This window comes from Protopterus annectens, chromosome 2.part1 (genome assembly GCF_019279795.1).
Source record: "Protopterus annectens isolate FY-2018-M chromosome 2.part1, PAN1.0, whole genome shotgun sequence".
Lineage (NCBI taxonomy): Eukaryota > Metazoa > Chordata > Ceratodontiformes > Protopteridae > Protopterus > Protopterus annectens.
Window position 1 is genome coordinate 1,767,968,888 of NC_056729.1, and position 16,593 is coordinate 1,767,985,480.

General features: G+C 41.9%; 1 protein-coding gene across 1 annotated transcript; it reads right to left on the minus strand.

Annotated features, from left to right (window-relative positions):
- Positions 1–200: 200 nt before the first annotated feature.
- Positions 201–725, minus strand: LOC122795032 (DNA topoisomerase 1-like). Its single transcript, XM_044063613.1, has one exon. It carries the CDS (start codon positions 723–725, stop codon positions 201–203), a length of 525 nt encoding a protein of 174 aa, XP_043919548.1.
- Positions 726–16,593: the final 15,868 nt, after the last annotated feature.

The following is a 16,593-nucleotide window of genomic DNA, read 5'->3' on the forward strand; positions in this document are numbered from 1 at the left end:
AGGATGTAGTAGCATACTACTACTACTGAAGAATGTGTCCTAACCCCCTCCCACCCTGCAGCAGCCTTGATAGAATGATTCAGTGTATGAGCACCTTCCCAGGTATACTGCTTGTACTGTGGACCTCACCTGGCTCTTAATGATGCTATTTCAGCTTCCCTACCCCTGGATGGGCAAGCCAGCATCAGCCAGCCACTCCTTCACATTCTCCCTTTGAGCTGTTTGTAGATCTTCGCAATAGGGACACCCCATTTTTTACACCACGCAGCACTAATCCTGGGATCCAAGTAGTTCAGCTTGAAGGTACCAAATGCTATTTGCTTATTCTCTTCTCGGTCAGTTGCCTGTACCTTCAGCTTCATTAACTGTTCTTCAATTCTCTGAACTACTTTTTTCTTGCCTACCACCAGCTTTTCTCTTTTTTCATCTTTCTGCACCTTAGCCTCTGTCTTGGCACTCTTCAGCTCTCGAATGGCTTCAGCTAACTGCTCATTTTTTGCATCAAGCATCTCGTGAAGATTTTGCATAGACTTTTCAAAGGTTTTAGGAGGTGCCCTCTGATGGTTACACAGGATGGCAACTGCTCTGTTGGCACGGTTGTAAGAAAGGGGCTTTGCAGGCACATTTTCATCAGAGTTGGTAAGCTCCTTCAGTTGCTGCTGCAGCGTGATGGAAGCATTGCATGTATGGAATACCTTGGCAGTTAGCCCCTCCTTCAAATTCATAGGTTGATAGATTAGCACTAAACTAACTGCCCTTGTGAGACATTTTAAGCCTAGCCAATTATCCATTGTGAGACTCAAATCCTGCACCTTGTGTTTGTAAGGCAAACACCTTAACCATTAGGCCACCCTCCCAACCCAGTGTTGTAAGTGTTTATTAAGAACAGTAAAGAACCAAATAACAAAGTATAGCCAGTATCAGAAGGACACCACAGCTTCCAAAGCAGAATGTTGTTACCTGTGCAGTCAGTTCGACTCGGCACAGCTCCAGCAAAATAATAATACAGTCACACATGCCCACAATTCATGAAAAAATAAAATCCACTGGCACAAGTGTGTCGCTCCACAATAATTAATAAAATCCATAAGGCACAAGAATAAAGTTAATCACTTTCACTTAATCAAATGTCAGGCTTCCTCAGAACAATATTGCACTTTCTAAGTTTTATTAATATAGGAGCACCTTTTGAAATGGACCAGTAATAGTGCCTCAATTAACCATACAAACATTTTTAAAAAGACATTTAACATTTCACAATATAAAAGGAAACACATTTTTTAAAACATATTACATTAGTACAAATATAATCTCACTAATGTATAAGTATAGCAAAGAGGTTTTATTAATTTATGTCCACAAACTGTGCTGAATGTTCTCATAATTTAGCTGATCTCAGTTTCAAAACACTGGAAATACTAACGCAGTCATTCAAACTAGGGGCCTTTCCTGCATCAAGTTTTATCTGCCAGTATAGTTCCCTATACTCCAGCTTACTTTCCCAGTTGCCACCCCTGGCATCACCCATTTGGTTATGTGAAAGCGCTTAACTTTATTCTTGTCCCTTGTGGATTTTATTAATTATTGTGGAGCGACACACTTGTGCCAGTGGATTTTATTTTTTCATGAATTGTGGGCAAGTGTGACTGTTTTATTATTCTGTTGGAGCTGTGCCAAGTCGAATGGACTTCACAGGTAATACAATTCTACTTTGGAAGCTGTGGTGTCCTTCTGTTACTACCTATTAAGAACAGTAGTATTAAGTCTATCAAACAAGTCATCTTCGGGTTGCTTGTTTTCCATAAATAATTCAAGATTCTTAAATACCCATTTTTTCCACAGGAACTTTGTTCTAATACTGAATGGAGTCTTTACCCAAAAACTCAAACTCAACAATGCATTCCTCTCCATCTAACTCACGATATAACTGCAGAGTCTCCTTCCTCCTTTATTGGTTTAAAACTTTCATTTTGTGGCTCACTGCTGTTCTTCTGCTGTGATAAATATTTCTGTAGTGTTTACTGTCTTAAAGAGTTTCCTTGAAGGTTGGGCATCAGCTGGCAACTCGGCACCGTATAAATCCACTGCCAATCAATCTGCATACTGGTGATCTGCTGTGGCGACCCCTAACTGGGAAAAGCCTTAAAAGACTTATATATATATATATATATATATATATATATATATATATATATATATATGTATATTAATATTACTGTCTCTAGTATTGTCCCAGTTCAGATTTGCTGTCTCTGGGCCTGTTTGTTTTTGCAGTGGTTGTTCTGAGCACATGACCAGGCCTTCTTGAATTAGCAGAAGCTTTCCTTTACCTTCGTGGCAGGATTGTGTTGATTGATTGCTGGCTGGTGGAGGGTGGGTGGTCTAGGGCTTGGAGTAAGCACTCAGTGGTTCTGTTGAGCTTTTTTAAAAAAAGTTGTTTAAGTTGTATCTTCTGGTATTTAAGCCCTAACTCTGAGAGGATTTCTGCCTATACACACTGAGCCGAGTGAAGGAGGGGCATTGACTACAATTCTGATCTGAGATATATAAAAATAAGTATCCTGTTTTTTTTTTTTTTTGCTTATTTTTACTAGTTATTGCTTCTATTCAGGTCCCAGTTGGTTGAGGTGTTCCTACCTCACCTCCCCCTGAAAGGCTTGTAAAAGCATATAGGGTCATTATGGGAATAACAACAGGTACGGAAGACTTTCTCCCATCACGGAACTTGTTTTAATAAGGTCAATATCCACTAAAATACCTTGCCACCTGTAAACCTAACAAACTGGGTCCAAAAAAGCACTGGTGAATGTCCCATAACTCCTGCTTATAATCTGTTTATGCTGATAAGCATTAGGTTGGAAGGGTTAGACTTTCCTGTAGCCTTCTTTCTTCCCCGATTAAGGTGAAAACAGAGTGCTTCCTACTATTCAATCAGACGAACGTAATGTGCTCTGCACCTCCAAACAGTGTATTTCTCAATAAACTAAGAGAAACTAGCAAGCTACAAAAGAGAATTGGAAAACGGGCTCTCTGCATTGTAAATTGAGAAGCAGGCAGGGAAATGTGTAGTTTTTAACAGTAGGACTTAGGAACAGAGTATTGGGCATATAAAAAGAAACAAAAAAGTGTGCTTATAACTCATTTAACGGTAGGGCTCTCTGCATTGTAAATTGAGAAGCTGGCAGGGAACTGTGTAGTTTTTAACAGTAGGGCCTAGGAACATAGTACTGGCCATATAAAAAGAAACAAAAAAGCGTGCTTGTAACTCATACCTGCACATGCTGCCTCTAGGCACCTGCTTTACTGGTTTAGCCCACTTTTGGCCCTTCACCTCCCCCCTCTCTCAGGTAAATCAGAGATTACATAATCACCTACCTGACCAGCCATTTTCAAATTAACCAGTGCATCATGTCCCTGTCGGCTGAGGCATGTTCGTGTACTTATGGATTTAATTCTTGTTTCTTTATCTGAGCTCAATGTACTAACTGTTTACTGCATTTACTCGCAAACTCAAACCTTGATGAATTAAGGCATGTTTATTGGTACCGGCTGCTACAAATTATTCGCAAACTGCTGTTGATATTGTATCCATTTATTGTCGTTTGCATTGATTTAGTGGTCTGTCCTGGGTCGTGTAGCGTTGATAAGGGACAGAAATAATGAATGTTAACTGAGCCCTTAAGGCAGATATATAGGAGAGAGTGCTGCTCTTTGCTAATACTAAAAGGTGCGCGTGGGCTTGTTTGATAATCATGTATACTGAATGTCTGAACGCATTACCTCCGTTCTTGGTATGGTACTAATAATCATATCCCCTCTCTAGGTGTTCCTACCTCCCCTCCCCCTGAAAGGCTTGTAAAAGCATAAAGGGTCATTCTGGGAATGCCAACAAGATGGGTAGCTTGTTCCAGAGTATAGGAAGTCTCTGGGACAGGAATCTATCGCTCCAGCATGTCCTGTTTATTGTGGTGACAAGGTTTAGGTCTGTAGAGCGTGTAGCTGGGAGGGATTGGGATTTCTTAAGGTGTAGCATGTCCAATAGCTCTGGGTTTAACATAGCTTTATATGTTAGGAAGAGATCTCCTCAGAGTAGGTGATATGCTATAGAGTAAAGCTGGAGTTTTTTGAGACGGTCAGTGTAGGGCATCTGTTTAAGGCCAGTAATCCTCTTTGTGAGGAACTTCTGTGGCCTTTCCAGCTGCTGCAGATGTCTTGTGAGGTACATTCCAAAAGGGGCGTTGTACTCTATAATGAGTCTAATGAGTGCCAAGTAGAGGGGAACAATGACCTCTTTTTTCCTGGATGAGAACCCTTTTCTAATGAGGTGTGCCACATAGAAGGATTTCCTGACTACTGTGGCAATGTGATTATCAAAGGAGAGACCACTGTTCACCTGGGTCCCTAGGTCTCTTATCACACATTCGGCATTAAGTAGACTGCCATTTAATGTGGTAGTTTATGGGTACACAGTTTTTACCAAAGGGGATGACAATGCACTTTTTGGCATTGAGCTTGAGGCCATGCCTCTGACACCAGGCAACTGTCTCAGTGAGGCCCTTCCGTAGGATGTCCACATCATTTGGGGACTCGACTATGGCTCTTAGTTTGCAGCCATCTGAAAACTTCATTAGCCAGAAGCTGATAAGCATTAGGTTGGAAGGGTTAGACTTTCCTGTAGCCTTCTTTCTTCCCAAATTAAGGTAAAAACAGTGTGCTGTCTACTATTCAATAAGATGAGCATAGTGTGCTCTGCACCTCCAAACAGTGTATTTCTCAATAAACTAAGAGAAACAAGCAAGCTACAAAACGGAATTGGAAAACGGGCTCTCTGCATTGTAAATTGAGAAGCAGGCAGGGAACTGTGTAGTTTTTAACAGTAGGGCCTAGGAACAGAGTATTGGGCATATAAAAAGAAACAAAAAAGTGCTTGTAACTCATTTAACAGTAAGGCTTAGGAACAGAGTATTGGGCATATAAAAAGAAACAAAAAAGCATGCTTGTAACTCATACCTGCACATGCTGCCTCTAGGCATCTGCTTTACTGGTTTAGCCCCACTCCGCTCGCTTTGCTCGCTCTGTGCCCCACCCTGCCCCATATCCCACCTGCTCCCTGTAGTACTACATTTATAGTACCATTGACATGCCCCCTTAATTAGCTAACCAACTACACGTGCTCCTAGACCCCAGCAAACTCCTAGCACAATAATACACCCTCTATCCACCCCACTATCCATATTAACCCACCCATAGCTATTCTATTCTCTCTAATCTTTTATCCACCACAAACAATCAATAACAGACCCTCCCCTAGTAATTTACTATAACTACAGCTAAAACACTAATACTGCTACCCTTAGTAACCCTGCTATTCATTCCTTATCACCTAAGCTCCTATGAATATGTACAGCATCTTGAAATCCAATACCCAAACTCTCAAACACACACCAACCCAGCATTTAATAAGTTTATCCAGCACATAACCTCCCCCTCTCCTAATTCCTCACCCCCCAGTTACCATCACCCGTCTAAATACCACTACATTAACTTAAAAACCAAAAGCTATGAAAAAATCATAAACAAATTTTTAAGACTCATAAGCAACTTAAAAATTAATCTTATGAAGGATGGAGACATCCACCCCAACTGTGGCCCATCCACAACATTAGACCCAAGCACACCATCTAACAACCCAACATGTACTACCCAGATTGATAGACTTCCAAACTCATTTTTGGTCTGTCATCTCGACATCAGAAGCCTGAACAACAAGATCCATAGCTTACATGGACTCTTAGCTGTTGACTCCCCTGATATCCTCTGCCTCACAGAAACCTGGCTAAAACCAGTAACCAAAGATAACGAAATAACCCCCCCCCGCCGCAGTACAACAGCCTTAGACTGGACCGGATCTCCAGCAAAGGTGGCAGAGTAGCTGTACCCTAACAATAACAACAGCACCCCAGTTTGGAAATGCAGAAATTCTCATCACCAAACTAATAATAAACAAAAATAAATGCAGATACATTTTCTGCATTTATATTCCACCTGGCAAGAATGATAATACTCTAGAAAATATCTTACATTGGCTAGCTTCTAACTATCCCCAGGAAACTATTGTCTTGGGGGACTTTAACATTGATTGGAACACCTGTTCCTCTGAAACTCCCTCCACCCATTTAAACCTCCATGAGTTTAGTCAGATCATTGCCACCCCCACCAGATTTAGCAAAAATAGAGTCAAAGAGAGTATACTTGATTGGATACTTATTAACAGCCACCCCCAAAAGTACAAGTCAGGTACATTACCCGATGATCTAAGTGATCACTGCCTTACCTATATTATTAGGCTCAAAGCCGACATTCCCAACCAGCCCACCTACAAAACTATAAGAAACGTCAGGAACTTTAACCTTGACAACTTCCAAAATGAACTCAAAGCATGTAATTGGAATGTCTTGAAATGACTCCCATTACAAAAAGCAGTTGAGTACTTCAATACCAGATTTCTGGCTATCCTTAACTACCATGCCATTACCCTTTCCATCCATGTAAAGCCACAGTTCCACCTTGGCTATCTAAAGAAACAAAACCCAAAATTAAACTAAGAAACAATGCTTGGGCCAGGTGGTATGTTACCAAAGCCCTATGGACCAAGTAAGATACCAGTAGCTAAGGAATCAGACGAAAACATTTGTCATTCTAGACAAAAAAATCACTACACCCTCCTACAACAAAAATATCAGCTAAAACCTCATAATTTCTAGGCTGGTATTAACAATCTTCTCCATCCAGGCCATTCCGCCACTCCTACCCCATCAACTACCCTTGATAAATCCCTTTTAAAAATTGCAAACAGCTTCAACTCCTTCTTTACTGAAACTATCCAGTCTCTAGCTACCCATCTCACTCACTCGGATACAAACACCAGCTCTGTCACATCTAGCCCTGATCCACCCAGCACCCAACCCACCTTTACCTTTCAAACCGTACCTACCAACATGATCTGGACCTTACTTAAAAAGCTAAAACCTACTACACTAACTGCTGACCACCTCCCAGCTGAATATCTTCAAAAAGTAGCTAATGCCATAGCACTTCCCATTTCTATCCTGATCAATAGATCCATCTCAGAAGGACCCATCCCAGCAATATGGAAAATATCACGTTATACCTCTCCATAAAGGAGGAAGTTCACAGAATTATCTAACTTTAGACCTATAGACATTCTTTCACCACTAGCTAAAATCATGGAAAGATGCATACACAAACCAATCATGCAATTTCTTATTCAAAACGGAAAGCTCGCAGACTCTCAGCACGGCTTTAGGCCAGTCCACAGTACCACCACGGCTCTTCTATCTTTCTCTAACATCAACAATCTTCATTGTAACAACAACAAACTATCTTCAGCACTCTTCCTAGATCTCTCAAAAGCTTTCAATATGGTCAACTATCAGCTACTGCTCAATACCCTACAAACCATCGGTTTAGACCAACATGGAATACAATAGTTTCACTCCTACCTAAATGGTAGACAGCAGGCTGTCTTATGGCAGAGCAAGCTGTCATCCCAATGTCCTCTAACCCTAGGCATCCCACAAGGGTCCATACTAGGTCCCCTTCTTTTCTCTATCTTTATCAATGATCTGCACACCACCATTCCAGGAGCCACCTGCATCCAATATGCAGATGACTCAATGCTAATATGCTCCGCCTCCTCTCCTACATAACTTCTAACTCTCACCCAGACCACTTTCAGCATGGTAGAAACATGGCTAGCTAATCGCTGCCTGCTTATAAATCCTAACAAAATCAAGCTACTACTTTTCTCCCCTAACCATAGAATTTCTCCTCCTTCCTTCAACATCAAATCTGGCAATGACAAAATTATCTCCCCTGATGACCATACAAAGCTTCTAGGCATAATAATATACAACAACCTTAAATTTGATAAACATGTAAATCACATTATTAAGTCCATCAATAAAAAACTTGGCTCCCTGTACAGAGCCAAACCTTTCCTCAGCCCCCTAGCTAGGTTAGCTATTGCAAGATCACACCTCCTTTCTACCCTTATGTATGCCTCCCCTGTACTCACCAACCTATCCAAAACCGATCTCAACAAATTATCAGGATGTAACAATCATATAGTCAGATTCACTACTGGCATGGCTTTTAAGACCCACCATTGCCAGAACCGCAAAGCACTGGGATGGCTAGAGTATCCTACCCTTCTACAGTTCAACCAGCTTATGGTAGCACATAAAATACTCCATCAACCTGATAACACCCCTGCCCTCAAAAATATTCTCATCACTCATAGTGCCCCCAGGCCATTATGCTCAGCTGATAAACTATTGATACTGACCCAAAAATCCAACAACTCTGCAGGCGATGCTATATTTGCCAACTCAACCAGTAAAATATGGAATCTACTCCCTACTACCGTTACCAAGGAAACCTCACTACCCCTATTTAAAAGAGAACTAAAAAAATACCTCACATCTCATTGGCTGTGCTCTTGTTCTAAACCTGACTAAACTTCATTAATACATGTCTTGCTACCCAACCTGCTGTTTAGCCAAGTATCTATGGCTCATAGCATTTGAATGTCTAAGCATTGTGAATTATGAAATGTGACTGTATTCTATGTTCACATTTTCTGATACATCTCAGCCAATCAGATGTAAGTCTGCACATTGTGTATATTGATATCTGCCTGTATTCTTTGTCTGTATTTTTCTAAACATGTCTGCCTGAGTTTATCACTCAGTGATGTATGTACTGTCTCTTTTTTGTTTTGTTGAGCTTTTCTCCCCTGGCCTCCACTGAAAATGGACATATCCAGTCAGAATATCCCGGTCAACAAATGTAAAACAAAATAAATAAATAACTAAATTCTAGCAATTTATATATATAGCACTTTTTTGCCTGCTGCATACTTTTTACTGTATTTTATTGCTATTAACTAATCTGTATGATTAAACTAAAATTATCTGTCTTACAGGGCATGATATTTTCTCTACTTGTTAAGCACCTATTTGTTTGTTCTGATTTCCTGCAAAGGAGTATATCATACAACTGATTTGTTTGCAGTTAAAAGCATTCTGTAGAGTCTCCTTGCTCCTTTATCTGTTTAAAACTTTTGTTTTGTGTGGCGCACTGCTGTTCATCTGCTGTGATAAACATTTCTGTAGTCTTTACTGTCTAAAAGAGTGTAGGCTAGTAGCTTTAGTATTGTCCCAGTTCAAATTGGTTGTCTCTGGGCCTGTTTGTTTTTGCAGTGGTTGTTCTGAGCACATGACCAAGCCATCTTGAATTAGCAGAAGCCTTTCTTTACCTTCGTGGCATGATTGTGTTGATTGGCTGCTGGCTGGTGGAGGTTGGGTAGTCTAGGGCTTGAAGTAAGCACTCATTGGTTCTTTTGAGCTTTTTTTAAAAAAGTTGTTTAAGGTTGTATCTTCCGGTATTTAAGCCCTAACTTTGAGAGGATGTCTGCCTATACACACTAAGCCAAGTGGAGGAGGGGCATTGACTACAACTCTGATCTGAGATGTATAACAATAAGTATCTTGTTTTTGTTTTTAGCTTATTTTTTACTAGTTATTGCTTCTAGCAATTTATATATAGCATTTTATTGCCTGATGCATACATTTTACTGTATTTTATTGATATTAACTAATCTACATGGTTAAACTAAAATTGTCTGCCTTACAGGGCCTGATATTTTCTCTACTTGTTAAGCACCTATTTGTTTGTTCTGATTTCCTGCCAAGGAGTGTATCATATAGCTGATTTGTTTGCAGTTAAAAGGGGGTGGGAGGATGGCATAATGGTTATGGTGTTTACCTTACAGACACAAGGTACAGGGTTCAATTCTCACATGGGGTAACTGGTTAGGCTTAAAATGGTCCACAAGGGCAGTTAGCTTAGTACTAATCTATGAACCTATAAAACTTTCATTTTGTGTAGCTCACTGCTGTTCTTCTGCTGAGATAATCATTTATGTAGTGTTTACTGTCTAAAAGAGTGTAGGCTAGTAGCTTTGGTATTGTTCCCCACCCTCCTTCCCTGTTGGTGTGTTGGTGTTTTGGTGTATACTTGGTAGCTTTGCAGTTGCCCGCCCCTACTCTAAATTTGATCTGGGATACTCCTCCCAGTCTAGTGTCATTAGCTCATTCTACCTAATACAGAGAGAACATTTGAGAAGGCCAACCCACTCAGTTTCCTAACATTGAATTATCTTCTGCTTCTCCTCTCTCCCTTTCCTTTACAAAAAAAAAACTTTGTTGGAATCTCCCCATCTTCTGCTTAACTGTAACAAAAAAGATTACACTTGTTTCCTGCCTTTCCTGTAACTAGTCTAGTCCAGATACAGATTTGCTGTATCCAGGACTGTTTATAAGCTTCTGAGTCCCCCAAGTCTGTCTGTGTTGGAGGGAAGCCTGCTAGCTTATCAGTGGGAGTGGTAAGCACTAGGCAACCTATCTACCACATAAGGAGTGGTTTCTGGCCCAGAAATTGTAGTTATTGGCTATTTGGGCAGTTTTTGCCTATCTTTCAACTTCCTGATTTAAAAGACTGCATTTGCACGTGTTCCCCCCTTCCTGTAACTAGTCTAGTCCAGATACAGATTTGCTGTATCCAGGACTGTTTGTACGCTCCTGAGGCCCCCATGCTTTCCTGTGTTAGAGGGAAGCCTTCTAGCTTGTCAGTGGAAGTGGTAAGCACTAGGTAGCCTATCTACCACATAAGGAGTGGTTTCTGGCCCAGAAATTGTAGTTATTGGCCATTTGGGCAATTTTTCCATCTCTTTCAACTTTCTGATTTAAAAGCCTGCATTTGCACTTATTTCTTTCCTGTAACTAGTCTAGTTCAGCTACACATTTTTAGTTTTAGCACTTGATTTTGCCTATTCATGCTCAGCACTTGCTCAGAATTTCTTGTAAGTACTAAATAAGCTACAAATTACTACAACACTCAACCTTCCTCATTACCTAGAGGAAAACAGTTTTGGTACTTACTTTCCTCACTTGCTTAGAGAAAAACAGATCTTGTACTCACTTTCCTCACTTATCTAGAGGAAAATATATTTTTATTCAGGCATGTCCAAGGGTCAGCTCCCAGTGTTCTCTCCTGTCTATCTGATGAGTCTGGGCATCTTGGGGCAATTTAGCAATTGCCTCATGTACACAGACAACGCTCTCCTCCTACCACCCAACACTATAACCTGTGAGAGATGCACTTATCTAGCCAAACTGGAGGTAAAGCTCTCTCCAACCAAGACTGAACTTATCAGACAAGAGGAGAAAGTAAACACTTGCACCACACCACACTCATCACATAGTCCCACTAAACCTACACCACCAAAATCCACACATAAAAACACAAAAACATTCATGGAGGCTCTCAATAATAATCTGCTCAAGCAACAGACACTTGCAAAGCAGAAACACAAGCAAGCTCCACCCTCCCCAACACAACCCAAATGACACAAAGCCCACAGACTCATTGTGCCACTAAACCACATCCCATAAGGCAAAACAACATACCTAACACACTAGTCATAGGTGACTCTATAGTCAGAAACACTGATGTCCCACTCACCAGGCTAAACAAGGAGAAGGTTACTGTCAGCTGCCTGTCGGGTGCCAGGATCCAACACATAACCCACGCACTCAGGTCACTCCACAACAATACAAATATGACTGTCATTGTCCATGTTGATCTAAATGACCTGAGACGTACCTCCCTGGACTACATGAAAATAACATGGAAGAGCTCTTTGATCTTGTAGCCCAGGCAGGTATGACCCTAGCCTTGAGTAAAATCCTGCCATTGCCCAGAATGATACTGCAGTACAAGGACAAAATGATTGACTTCAACAATTGGCTAAGGTTCTGGTGTCATTCTAAGGAGATCCAGTATCTGTCTGCCTGGGAAAACATGGTGGACAGAACATGATGCTTTGCCAGAGGTGGCCTGCACCTGTCAGCCCTGGGATTCTGGATACTGGCTAAGGCTCTTGCCGCCCCTATAATGTCCTTTTTAGGCAAGGTTCAAATAACAAATTCACCACCATAACAGCAACAGGCAAGCAAAAACTGAGAGTAATGCTATTCAATGCTAGAAGTCTAAATCTCAAAATGCACTCCTCAAGGCACTCCTTAAAATGGAGAACATTGATATATGTATAGTGACTTAGACCTGGTTCAAAGCTCCAGAGAGTACCCCTGCATTACCAGGCTATAACTCATACCGCACTTTCGGCCACCTAGCCTACACTATCATTAAGGATATCCACACCTCCAGGCTAAGTGCTCAGCATAATGCATCTGAGGTTATCCAAGTGCAACTAACTCTGGGAAAAACTGCAATCCAAATTGTAGCTTGCTACAGATCCCCCACCATGCCCAGGTTTCCCACTCCTCTTTTCTTGATATACTGGAAAATGTTAGGGTTTAACCAAACACCCTAATATTGGGCAATTTCAACTACCCCACCATTAACTGAGAAAACTACTCATGTACCAACTCCTTCACTCAACGCTTCCTGGAATTCACAAATTCCAATGCCCTGGATCAACTTATCCACACCCCCACCAGGGGCAACAATATCCTAGACCTAGTCATTACCAACATCAGTGGCCAGTGTTTCACACCTGAAGTCAACTCCTTGTTAGTCAGATCCAACCATAAGCTAATCACCATAGATATCCACATCCTGCCCCCCCCCCCCCCAATTAAGGAAACCATGGTAAAAAATTTCTCCAAATTCAACTTCATGCTTCTTAAGACAGACGTGGCAAACTTCAGGACACCCATGCAGATGGACAATACAGTTACGACTGCTGAATCCTATACAAATGCACTCTATAAGCACTTACACGAGTTCAGTATATATTTCTCTGAGGTACAGGCTAACATGGGAGGACTATGGCTGACCAAGTTCGCAGATGACTGCAAACTGGGTGCCATAATCGACTTGCCGACTGACACAAGCATCCTCCAAAAGGGTCTCACAGAGACGGATAACTGGTGCCAGAGCCATGGCCTAAAGCTAAATGCCAAAAAGTGCATAGTCATCCCCTTTGCGAAAAAAAAGTGCCCACAAATTACCACATAGGTGGTAATCCATTAAGTATGGAAGAAGTAATTAGGGATTTGGGGACCCAAGTAGATAGCAATCTCTCCTTTGACAATCACATTGCCAAAGTGGTTAGAAAGACCTTCTATATAGCCCACCTTATCACAAAAGGGTTCACATCTAGATCAAGAGAGGTCATTGTGCCCCTCTACTCATCACTCATCAGGCCAATAATTGAATACATTGCCCCATTTGGGATGTACCTTACCCGACACCTGCAGCAACTGTAAAGACCCCAAAAGTACCTCACCAAGAGGATCAAGGGACTCAAACAGATGCCCTACGCAGTTAGGCTAAAGAAACTCCAGCTCTACTCAGTTGCTTACCACCTACTCAGAGGCAGTCTGTGCCTGACATATAATGCCATGTCCAAACTAGAATTAATGGACATGCTCCAGCTCAGGAAATCCAAATCCCTTTGAGCTATATGCTCCAGGGACTTAAACCTCAGCACAGAAATAAATAGGACATGCTGGAGGGACAGATTCATATCCCAGAGGCTCCCCTCACTCTGGAACAAAATCCCAATCCATGTTAGGCAGAGCCCCTCAATGACTCTCTTCAAGAGAAATCTTGACGAGTGGATGGGAGATCGTAGGTTTACCCCTGGGATCTCTTCTGTGTCCCTACTAGACAGAGGCACAGTAAACTAACCTTAAAAGGGCTATCTTCTGTGACCTACTATACAGAGGCACAGTCAACTAATCTAAAAGGGTGGTGAAAGCCAAACACACTCTGGCTAGGCTTATAAACGCACTCGGGCAGATAGCCTAGTATCAACCTATGAACCTATAAACCTATGCATGGATTGTGCTATCCCAAACAGAACCAAGATGCTATTCTCCAAAAAAAGGAAGCCAATTTGGTGGTCTCTTGCCATAAACAAACTGTACAACAAAAGGAAGAAACTGTTGCAAAAGAGAGCAAAATCCCATGAGTGGAGGAGCTCCCTGGTCAGCCTCAGTAAGAAGCCGAGCTCCCATATAAGATCCTCCAAAGCTAGCTAGGAAAACAAAATCACCACTGATTCTAGGGACAACCACAAAGAATTCTATAGCTATGTCAAGAATCTCAATGGCAACACCCAGATCTGCTCTGAGTTACAGCACAACGGCACAAAAACTGCAGAACCAACTGATATTGCCAACATCCTGGCAGATAGGTACAGTGCTAACTTTACCTCCCTCTCACCCCCTAAAGGGCCAATATCTATACAGGAAGAATGCAGAGTCCCTGCAATCACAACTATGCAGGTAGAAGCTGCACTCACTAAAGCCAAAAACACAGATCCATGGGACCAGACAACATCCCAGGCTGAGTTTTATATGAACTTCAGAATGAACTGGCTCCCCACCTAAGCACCATGTTCAATCGTAGCCTCACATCAGGCTTTGTGCCCACTGAATGGCACACAGTGACAGTCATCCCACTCCACAAAGGGGGAGCCACCACTGATCCCAGGAACTATCGCCCTATTAGCCTGACGAGCCTGGTCTGTAAGGCCATGGAACGTATCATCATGGAACTCATAAACAAAGACATTGGTAACCTCCAACCTCTGGACCCCACCCAGGTCAGGTTTGTGAAAGGCAGATCATGCCTCCTGAACCTGATCGACTTCTTTGAGGCAGTCACCAAAGCTATAGATGAGAGTAAGGTGGTTCACACAGCCTATCTTGACCTCACCAAGGCTTTTGACACCATCCCCCATTCTAGAATTATAGCTAAACTCACTAACTTAGGTATAAATCCATACGTCACAAGATGGGTTGCAAACTGGCTCACTGACAGAACCCACACTGTAAAAGTTGCAGACTCCAAATCTGACTTCAGACCAGTGATAAGTGGAGTACCATGGGGTTCAGTCCTGGGACCTCTCCTGTTTGGTATCCACTTCTCTGAAGTACAGGCTAACACAGAAGGTCTTTGGCTAATGAAGTTTGCAGTTGACTGCAGACTAGGAGACATAGTCAAGTCCCCAAATTATGTGGACATCCTACAGAAGGGCCTCACTGATATAGATGCCTGGTGTCAGAGCCATGGCCTCAAGCTCAATGCCAAAAAGTGCATTATCATCCCCTTTGGTAAAATCTCTGTACCCATGAACTACCACATAGGCGGCAGTCTACTTAATGCCGAATGTGTAATTAGAGACCTTGGGACCCAGGTGGACAGTAGTCTCTCCTTTGATAATCCCATCATCGCAGTAGTCAGGAAATCCTTCTATGTGGCACACCTCATCACAAAAGGGTTCTCATCCAGGAAAAAAGACGTCATTGTTTCCCTCTACTTGACACTCATTAGACTCATTATAGAGTACAACACCCCTTTTGGAATGTACCTTACAAGACATCTGCAACAGCTGGAAAGGCCACAGAAATATCTCACTAAAAGAATCACAGGCCAAAAGCAGATGCCCTATGCTGACTGTCTAAAAAAACTCCAGCTATACTCTGTGGCATATCATCTACTCAAAGGCTATCTCTGATTAACATACAAGGCCATGTCAAACCCTGAGCTGTTGGATATGCTCCACTTAAAGAAATCTCAGTCCCTCAGCCACATGCTCCAGAGATCTAAACCTTGTCATCACAATGGAAAAAACATGCTGGAGGGATAGGTTCCTAACCCAGAGACTCCCCATATTCTGGAATAGACTCCCCATACATGTCAAGGAGAGCGCCTCCTTGGCCCTCTTCAAAAGGAACCTTGACGATTGGATGGGAGATAGGAAATTCACCCTGGGGATCACGTCATTCACCCTGCTGGACAGGGGTCCAGGGAAGTAAATATTGTGAGAAGAAAAAGCCAGGGAATTGTTATGGCTAGGCTTGTATAGGCCCTAGGGCCGATAGCCTAGTACCAACCTATGAACCTATGAACATTAAGCTTCATCAGTTTAGCATCATAAAAGAACCTAACTAGGTCAGGAAGTGGTTTATATGGAGGTGCAAACACATGACCTTTATGTTCTAAGAACCTCCACCTGATGCCATCTGTGTAGTGCTCCTCTTCCCACAATTTCCATTTTTCCAGCTCTTTCTTATTTTGTTTCCTTTTGCCTTGAACTGCCTCCCCTGCTTTATCCTGGCTTTTATTTTCCTTATTTTTGATTTTCTTTTTCGGAATATGATCCTCTTCATGTTTTATTTTCTCTTTTTTCACTTTCTTTTTCCCTTGTCTGGTCTCTCCACCACTTATGCTGCTAGTCAAACATGGCTCATCCGAAGTACAGTAAGGGCATGTTCCTGTACAATGATGCCAGTCATAAAACACTAAAGGCTGTAGAGCGTCCCTAATTTATGACTAGTTTTTATTGTTCCTTCCTCAGCGGTCCTCACATTTTAGCTTTGGCTCCAGTAGCAGATCATATATTTTAGGTTGACATTTTTCAGCCTGTCATTATTTGATTTAAGTTCAGTAATGTAGTGATTCTATTTTCTGCTC